The sequence below is a fragment of the Sinocyclocheilus grahami genome, unplaced genomic scaffold (genome assembly GCF_001515645.1).
Source record: "Sinocyclocheilus grahami isolate Dianchi unplaced genomic scaffold, SAMN03320097.WGS_v1.1 scaffold1626.1, whole genome shotgun sequence".
NCBI classification, from domain to species: Eukaryota; Metazoa; Chordata; class Actinopteri; order Cypriniformes; family Cyprinidae; genus Sinocyclocheilus; species Sinocyclocheilus grahami.
This window is the reverse complement of record NW_015506805.1, coordinates 48,786-58,989: the sequence shown is the minus strand read 5'-3', so window position 1 is coordinate 58,989 and position 10,204 is coordinate 48,786. Positions and strand designations below refer to the sequence as shown.

At 37.3% G+C, this 10,204-nt stretch overlaps 2 protein-coding genes across 2 annotated transcripts in view; one reads left to right on the top strand and one right to left on the bottom strand.

Annotated features, from left to right (window-relative positions):
• The window catches only part of LOC107571651 (plastin-2-like), a 15,116-nt gene extending 8,991 nt beyond the window's left edge, over positions 1-6,125 (top strand). Inside the window, exons 10-14 of the mRNA XM_016257984.1 lie at positions 1,357-1,471; positions 2,850-2,983; positions 3,100-3,220; positions 3,296-3,420; positions 5,547-6,125. Coding sequence (XP_016113470.1) covers positions 1,357-1,471; positions 2,850-2,983; positions 3,100-3,220; positions 3,296-3,420; positions 5,547-5,679 — 628 coding nt within the window. The 3' untranslated portion in view covers positions 5,680-6,125. The remainder of the gene's footprint in view (positions 1-1,356; positions 1,472-2,849; positions 2,984-3,099; positions 3,221-3,295; positions 3,421-5,546) is intronic.
• A 1,915-nt stretch (positions 6,126-8,040) lies between these two features.
• The window catches only part of LOC107571649 (CCR4-NOT transcription complex subunit 11), a 13,284-nt gene continuing 11,120 nt past the window's right edge, over positions 8,041-10,204 (bottom strand). Inside the window, exon 5 of the mRNA XM_016257983.1 lies at positions 8,041-8,449. Within this exon, the coding sequence (XP_016113469.1) occupies positions 8,252-8,449 (198 nt within the window). The 3' untranslated portion in view covers positions 8,041-8,251. The remainder of the gene's footprint in view (positions 8,450-10,204) is intronic.

Sequence of the window (10,204 nt, the reverse complement as noted above, 5' to 3'; positions counted from 1 at the left end):
CTGTGGCATAATAAAAGCCCCGCTGCTTTACCCCACATACGCACGACCGGAAGCAGCGGATGCGGTCGACTATGGCATAATAAAAGCCCCGCTGCTTTACCCCACATACGCACGACCGGAAGCAGCGGAAGCGCTCGACTGTGGCATAATAAAAGCAACTATGCCTTTGTCTCTTTGTTTGTTTTGAATACGCGCCCTCTAGCGGCGAAAATTACATACTGTGCCTTTAATGTATGTTTAAATAAATTTGTCATGAAAATTTTGTATCACTGTTTCAACAACAAATTAAGAGTAGAAACAATCATATCATTAATAAGTATTAAAATGGGCTTATGTACAATTTAAATGCTTGTATACAACTCTTTTTATTTGAGTATTGTTTATTAAATACATTAATGAATTGATGTTTAAATCAACTTTCTTTTGAGTTTCAGCTTAATGAAAACTTTAGTTTTAGTTTCAGTTAAAAAAATAATTTTGGTGCATCGCTGATTCGTACTATTTCTACAGTCTATTTACTGTATATACAGTGATGATGACCTTCACATTATACATCAAAGCAAAAAAAAGTTGTTTTCAATTTAAAAAGTTGTAATTTCCACAAATGCAAAATAAGCATTTCTGTTTTCAGCAAACCACTGTTTAAAACGTGAACCGCTTGGTAATGAATACGGTTTGACTAAGCAGTGCACTAGTATCCCAGCTAACAAAAACATTATTTCTGAATGTTCTATGAACGTTCAAATTGTCCAGTTTTATGAATGATTAAAACATGTTTTTGTGTGAACGTTTGAGAGAACTTTAAAGAAGCATTCCATTTCATCATTTTGCAACATTATTTACATGTAGTCATTTAGCTGATGCTTTTATCCAAAGCGACTTACAAAGTAGAAGCAATCAGACCAACGAGAGAGCAACGATATACAAGTGCTGTGACGAGTCTCAGTTAGTCTAGCACAGTGCACATAGCAAGGTTTTTTATTTTTTTTAGTTAAAGAATGGGAAAATATCAATACTCAAGTGCCTTGCTCGACTGCTTCTTCTCATTATGGGAACATTACTTTTGAATGTTCTCTGAAGCAACTTGTTTAAAATTAGTTAGAAGAACATCCAACTAAAATGTTTCAGAAAAACACTCCACGAACCATGTGTGAATAACGTTGTGCTAACGTGTTGAGAACGTTATTAAAGACAGGACAACTGAACAGAGGTTTATTAAGGATACTGGAAGAATGATTGCTCATAACTTTAACAGAACCTTGCCAGAAGTTCCCCGTCAGCTGGGATGTGATTTCAAACGCAGCTGAAGACACTGAGCCGGCGCTTGTGCTCACGGTGTTCTTTGTGTTCTTCCAGGGATCTGGCCGATGCTCTGGTGATCTTCCAGCTCTATGAGAAGATCAAGGTTCCTGTGGACTGGGACAAAGTCAACAAACCACCGTATACCAAACTGGGCAGCAACATGAAAAAGGTACAAATGCATTACAAGAGAGGATTATCAATGAAACGCTTCCAGTGAAAGGACAAGTGAACTTCTGCCTTCACTATATAGATATAATTATAAAATATTTAATAGAGTTTGTAAAATATTTATTTATAATTTTAAAATGTTTTAATTAAATTATTAAACTTTTTTTTTTAAATTTTACATTTATTCTTTATCATTTTAATTTCCATCACTTCTTTATACTGGATATTTAACAAAAGCACTTATTTGGCATAACTTTTTGCATCTACATTTGTTGTCTTTCATAAAGCAAAGAAAAAAAAAAAGATTTTGCAAGATTATTAATTACCACTCAGAACAGACTTGTTTGCTGCCAACATTCTATTAATTGAAATAAAACTCAAATAAAGTAAATAGAAATATTATGATATGCTTAAATATTTTTTTAACTTGTCTATGTTTTTTTATATGCGCTAAATGTTTTTCTCTAATTTATGTTTATTTTAAGCTGAAGGACTAAAAATATTACTAACTGGAAATAAAATAAATAAAAAATAAACCTGAACTAAAAATATATTAAACCCAAATAGTAATAGTGGGGGACAAAAAAGACAAAAGCACATAATAAAATTACAATTAAAATGAAAACTGAAAGTATAAAAATAGAAGCGAAAACAAAATATGAACAAAAACTATAATAGTAATTTTCATTTAGCTTAAGCTGAAGCACTAAAATTACTGAATGAAAATAAATAAAAATAATTTAAACCTAAATAGTAATAGTTTGGGGGAAAATGACCAAAGTACTTTAAAAATTACAAAAAAAGTAACAAAATAATGTTCATTCATTATATAAAATGAAAACACACTCACACACACACACACACTCGCTCGCACGCACACTCGCACGCACACACACGTGCACACTCACACACAGAGTCACGTGCACACACACACTCGCTCGCACGCACACTCGCACGCACACACACGTGCACACTCACACACAGAGTCACGCGCACACACACACTCGCTCGCACGCACACTCGCACGCACACACACGTGCACACTCACACACAGAGTCACGCGCACACACACACTCGCTCGCACGCACACTCGCACGCACACACACGTGCACACTCACACACAGAGTCACGCGCACACACACACACACACACTCGCACACACGCACGCACGCACACACACGTGCACACTCACACACAGAGTCACGCACACACACACACACACACACACACACACACACACGGACTCATTCACACACTCGCACGCACGCACACTCTCACGCACACACAGAGTCACACACACACTCACACGCACACTCATTCACACACACACACACACATACGCACACACGCATGTGTAACTGGAGTGTTGTGTGCTGCAGCTGGAGAACTGTAACTACGCAGTGGAGCTGGGGAAGAAGGAGGCCAAGTTCTCTCTGGTGGGAATCGCTGGTCAGGATCTGAACGAAGGCAATCGGAAACTGACGCTCGCTCTGCTCTGGCAGCTCATGAGGAGGTCAGACACGCAAACACGTGATCATACGCTTCAGATCCACACAAACACAGTCACTCACGATCCTACGCTTGAGATCCACACGCCTGCTGAAGGTCTCGCTCATCTTCTGTCTGCAGATACACACTCAACATCCTGGAGGATCTGGGCGACGGGCAGAAGGTCATCGACGAAACCATCGTGATCTGGGTTAACGACGCACTCACACAGGCCGGCAAAGGCACCATCAGCGGCTTTAAAGTAAGCAGCTCACCGGGAAGAAAAACACATGTTCCGTCCATATCAGAATTGACCTCTTCTGTTATGATTCTGCAGGACGGATCCATAAGCAGCAGCATGCCGGTCCTGGACCTGATTGACGCCATCCAGCCCGGCTCCATCCGCTACGACCTTCTCAAGGCAGAAGACCTGACAGACGAAGAGAAACTCAATAACGCAAAGTATGTCAGAGTCACACTCCTCGTTAGCATATTAATGAACATTACACAGATGTTCTGAGTTAAAAATTAGTTCAGCACTATGGTGTAATGGGACACTCAGGAAAAAAAATTATCTTAAAAGTCTACAATTTTCTTCAAAGTCAGAATTACATGAAAGTCAGAATTGAGATATAAGCTCAAAATTGTGAGAAAAAAGTCTGAATTGCAAGATATAAACTCGAATTGCAAGAAAAAGTCAGAATTGCGAGATACAAACTCAGTATTATGAGAAAGTCAGAATTGCAAGAAAAAAGTCAAATTGCGAAATATGAACTCAGAATTACGAGAAAAAACTGAATTGTGAGATATAAACACAGAATTACAATAAAGTCAGAATTGCGGGATATAAACTCAGAATTACAATAAAGTCTGAATTGCAAGATATAAACTCAGAATTACAATAAAGTCAGAATTGCGGGATATAAACGCAGAAATACAAGTCTGAATTGCAAGATATAAACGCAGAAATACAAGAAAGTCTGAATTGCAAGATATAAACGCAGAAATACAAGAAAGTCTGAATTGCAAAATATAAACTCCGTATTACAAGTCAGAATTAAGAGAAAAAAGTCAGAACTGCGAGAAAAATCAGAATTACAAGAAAGTCAGAACTGCAAGATATAAACTCAGAATTACAAGAAAGTCTAAGAAATTACAAAAAGTGTATTCCCTGCTAAGAAAAGCAGGGAATAAATTCCAAAACCTTAAATAACCTAACAAATCAATCGGGACTAAAGCGGTTTCATAAACGACAATTTAAGTTCACGCAATCTCACTAATTCGATCCAGGTTCAATAAGTCAGGATAATTTGATGTGAATGATTCTTCTTAAGCAGTCCTTAATGTCGATCATGGATCAAATCGATCCACAATGGCAAACAGCGAATATTTGTGCCGTTTAATGCATTTGAGACATTGTGTTTTCCTCAGTGCATAACTGACACGTCACAGGTATATTTCTCATCTGTAAATGTTAGAAAGTCATGCAAATATATCCATTTTGCTGTGAGGAGAGGACGAGGCTTTGCGAGTGAACGAGCAGAATAATAGCGCAATAATTCTGAATAAAATATGCATTCTGCTAAAATATTTGTTGTTGGACATTAAAGGTGACACATGTAGAATTTTAATCCTACATATAAGTGTATTTTTATGATAGCAGTAACTGTAAATCAAATGTAAGCAGCCTAATACAGCCATACTAGCTCAAATGAGTTAATGTGTATTCCTCTTATCATATAAAATATAGTCTGTTTTATATTATTTATTTTTATTTTTAATTTAGTGTTTGTAATGCTTTAAAGAGCAATTTTATATTGTAATGTTTTAATGCTCTACTAATAACCATAAAGTACAGCTGTCATAAAACCAGAGAGAAAGGCTGCATGGCTAGAAACTGCTGATCAACTGAATGCGCAAGTAGCAGCATGTTAAAATGTTTTCAAATATCTTAAAACAAAGTCATTAAATCTTGGACACAATACATTAAATAGCAACAGTTTGTTGTAGCATATATATATATATATTTTTTTTTTATTATTATTTATTTAAGTTGCATTTTCTGTATACTTTTATTTTTGGACTGATAAAGTAAAATAATTGTATGTGAGAGAGTCAGCGCCGTAATATCAGTGCGTTCCTATCGGTCAGTGTTAGAGGAGCTCAGCTTAGCCTGACAGTTAGCCTGCTCCGGAACCGGTTAGTTTCCCAGCATAAGTTGCCACAGTGACTGAGCTTGAGCTTTGGTAACTTTGCTTTATGAAACCAAATCAAGTGAAAATAAGTCAGACTAACTGAAATAAGCCTGGCTTATTTGGTACACTAGCCCCCAGAACTGCGAGAAAAATATGAATTGTGAAATATAAACTCAGAATTACAAGATATAAACTCAGAACTGCAAAATAAAATACTTGTAATAAGTATTAGAAGTCAGAATTACGAGAAATGTCAGAACTGTGAGAAAAATCAGAATTGAGATATAAACTCAGAATTGTGAGAAAGTCAGAACTGAACTTCTACTGAACCCAGAACTGTTCAAACTCTGTTCAAACTAAAACAGCATGTCAAACTCACCGATGTGTTCTCAGGTACGCGATCTCTATGGCGAGGAAGATCGGCGCGCGAGTGTATGCGCTGCCGGAGGATCTGGTGGAGGTCAAGCCCAAGATGGTGATGACGGTGTTCGCCTGCCTCATGGCTCGAGGAATGAGACGAATCTAGAAGCGCAGGACTTTACGCCTGCTTTTATTTTTCATTCATGTTTTAAAGTTGTTGCTCAGTTATTGGGTTCCCACCATCATGCAGATATCATGAACATGATAGGAAGTTCTATAGAGAATATAAATAAACAGTTCTTGACACTCAAATAATAAATGAATAATAAATAAATCAGTTAATTCAAAATATCTATAAATGGCATGAAAATTCACTGAAACCCTGAATGATGCACTTGTCTTCATTAACCGGGGTTAAAGCAAAGGTCAAAGGTCATGTCTGTTTATGTCTTTGAGCACTGTGCGCGTATTTGGAATACAAAGTCAGCCCGGTTTTGCTTTTGTAGTTCATATATTTCAGCCTACAAATGTTAATAAACACACGGTCAGTCTCTGAATCCGATGTACATGTTCGAATGGAAGTGAATGTGCAAATAAAAAACTTTTTTTAACTCAAGTGTTTGTGCTCGTTTCGTACGATTCATACTACTAACATACTATTAGGTAACATTTTACAATAAGATCCTATTAGTTAATGCAACAACTAACAAACTAACTGTTCGTTGTTAGCTCAGGTCCATTGAATAAAATTAACAGATACAACTTTGATTTTAATGATCTATTATTACCAATGGATGCTCTGCGGTGGATGGGTGCCGTCAGAACGAGAGCTGATAAAAACATCACAATAATCCACAGCACTCCAGTCCATCAGTGAACATCTGGAGAAGACAAAAGCTGAAACACATCCAGCATTAAGACGTTTTAAACTAAAATACATAGAGTCCATAATCCATAATAACGCTTCCTCCAGTGAAAAGTGGAAAATGTTTCAGCTTTTGTCTTCTCCAGATGTTCACTGATGGACTGGAGTGCTGTGGATTACTGTGATGTTTTTATCAGCTGTTTGGACTCTCATTCTGACGGCTCCCATTCACTTGCAGTGAGGCACTGATGCAGTGCTACATTTCTACAAACCTGATGAAGAAACACACTCATCTCGGATTAACGGAGGATGAGCACATTTATAGTTAATTTTTCTTTTTGGCTTTATATTTGTCTTTGTTAGTTCATGTTAACTAATGCATATAACTCTTAACAAATGGAACCTTATTGTTATTGGTAAAATGTTACCAGTAAATCTCATTAGGCTGATGGTTTATATTGTCTCCAAATGTAAATTATCCTCTCACCCAGCTTTAAACTACGGTGGCCCAGTAATGCACAACACAACGCAATTAGCAAAACACAACACAAATGGTCCTATGCTTGCACACAAACATATGCATTTGCTACTTTTTAATGCGTGAGCATTAATAAATACGGTGCTTCTTCTTTTTTTAAGCGCCGATACAGTTGAATGAGCCGAGGGATTTAATGCAGGGTCGAAATCCAAACACATTTTCATGAACCCTTGTAGTTTCTATATCAGGATTAGGGGTATAGCCCAGGTCTATGGAGGGCTTTATTGTCTCAATAATGGCATCCATTAATATTTTTTAATAAATATAATCATTTACACTCTACATTACTATTGCATCCTGCTAATGTACAACAAAACTGAACAGCATCTGCCACTATTTATAGTCTATAAATAATATCTAACCACTATTGAATATATTTCTATTTTCACTAAGTGTAAATAGTGCATCCATAAAATACGTCTGTTATTAATTAGTGTAAACAGCATCTAAAATATGCTACTTACACTGCAAATAGCCACTGCCTTCTATGAAGACGTAAAACTAACATGTAAGATTGCTAATATTTGTAATGGACTAACAAAACCCTAATTTTGAACCATTTACTCTACTAATACCATACCAATGTTTTTTATGGACTTTTATACTTCACATATTATTACTGTTGAATACATTTTTATAACGCCGTTTCTCGCGGCCATTTATAAAGCGGAGAGTTCCGGTGCTTGACTCTGATTGGCTGAGCCGCGTTCGAAGCTGTTGTAAATGACGCTACAAAGTAACACACACCTTTGTTTACGTTTGTGTGTTGCTCGGCAACCACTTTGTAGCAACCACAACTGTTTCTGAGGAGCTACATTGTTTGGTGGAAGAATACTGTGTTTATTAATATCATTACTCTTTATTTGCTCTGCTTTATTTTGTGAAACTTTACTACGTGTATGGAATAACCGTTTTATAAAAGCAGTAACCCCCGTGAAGCCGTGGCTTACAGTGAATTTATAACCAGTTCGCGTCGTGCCTAACAACGGCCCTTAGCGGTTATAAACTCACTGAAAATTACAGACATTAACATTATGACTTTCTGTAAAACTGAGCCAAATAAATCCACTTTAAATTCATCACAAATGCATTTGCTGAAGCCGAGGAGTTTCCAGACACACAAACTGAAGCACGTCGTCTGAGAGCGTACAAGTAACCATCACTTTAATGGACAAAACAATATGGCGTTTGGGATCAAAATAGCAGAGCATGTTGTACATGTAAGAACAGAAAACAGATGGAGTTCGTACGCCGTTGAGTCTGGCGTCTTCTGTGCGCTGAAAGGCTGAACTCGTGTGCTTTAATAGAGGAGAGACTCAGCTTTAGTCCTTGAGCTCATTTGGCCGTCTTGCCCTCGGCTGGCATCTCTCCGTTATCCAGAGTCTTGAGGAGGCGGAAGAGACCGGCGGCCTCACGGATTCGGCTGAACTCGATGCAGAAGGCCTGCACCTCGATGAACAGATCCTGAACATTAATGATCTTATTCCTGATGAGGGACTGGAGGAAGACGCACACCAGACGCACCAGACGGTTCTTCAGGAGACACAACAGACAATCACTTACCATCACACAATAACACACTTCCCAGACTCAGAGCATCTGAAGAATGGCTTTAAAATCCATGTTACACACATGATTATGTTAGCTATAGGGATGTAAGGATATTATTAATATCGGACACAACAGACAATCACTTACCATCACACAATAACACACTTCCCAGACTCAGAGCATCTGAAGAATGGCTTTAAAATCCATGTTACACACATGATTATGTTAGCTATAGGGATGTAAGGATATTATTAATATCGCGATATTATCGTGGTCACATGACGATATGAAACGATAGGTCTTCCGGGCAGTTTTAAAATCTATTTAAACTTCTTATTCTAACATAAAAGGTGTTTAAAGTAGTGTTTTGGGGCATTATGCTTTGGCACAGTATCAGACGAACTCAAACCGAAAGCACTATACAACAGACAATCACTTACCATCACACAATAACACACTTCCCAGACTCAGAGCATCTGAAGAATGGCTTTAAAATCCATGTTACACACATGATTATGTTAGCTATAGGGATGTAAGGATATGATGCATTTCGTAGCATTTTCGCTTTTGAGAATCATTTATCTGGTGAATTAGTCTTGTATTTTCCATTAATCAGCAGAAAAACACCACAAACACACGATTCCGGTCCGAATCTGAGCCACATTACATCGACTTCTCAGCCTATTTTCACACGTGTGACATTAGTTGATGCCTGATCCTGATTTCTTGATCAGAATTATGATCAGAGGCAGGAGAGAATGCAAATATGAGCAGATGTTCCCTCCTTTTCTGCATCCAAACAGAGACAGAAATTCACAATTTTTAACCCCTTAAAGCCCCCCCCCCCCCCTGATTCTTCATGTGTCTTTTTTTATTTTAAAATATCGCAATAAGTATCGTATCGTGAGATTTTGATATCGTTATATCCCTAGTTAGCTATTATGTGGCCAAATAACTGCTGTAACATTGTATCTATATAACGTAGTTCACAGAAATCAATTAACACCAAATCAGACGAGTTGAGTGTGCAGTAGTTTTGCTAAAATTCAGGATGACACACTGACTGCATACATTTTAAATATTTTAAATTCATATTGTAAGTTTTAAAATAATATTGCCTACCATTAAATTAATTTAGAAAATATTATTTTCAAAGTAATGTCAGGATATGCTAAGTTTGTTCTACTGTAAATGTACGGATGAAATCACTGATCACAGAGCATTACGTGATATGAATGAAATCAATACAAGTTTCGAACTCATTTTGGCTGCTGCTTCCAAAAATAGTGTCTGCTTTGCTGTTTCACGTCACACTTTCTTTCTAAATACGATGCGTTTCGTAGCATTTTCGTAGCAGAAAAACACCACAAACACACGATTCCGGTCCGAATCTGAGCCACATTACATCGACTTCTCAGCCTATTTTCACACGTGTGACATTAGTTGATGCCTGATCCTGATTTCTTGATCAGAATTATGATCAGAGGCAGGAGAGAATGCAAATATGAGCAGATGTTCCCTCCTTTTCTGCATCCAAACAGAGACAGAAATTCACAGCTGGTTAAAAAAAAGCTTATATATGTGTCCCTGCAGCACAGAAGCAGTGTTGAGTCGCTGGGGGATATTTGTAGCAATAGCCAACAATACATTGTATGGGTCACAATTATACATTTCTCTTTTATGCCAAAAATCATTAGGATATTAAGTAAAGATCATGTTCCATGAAGATATTTTGTA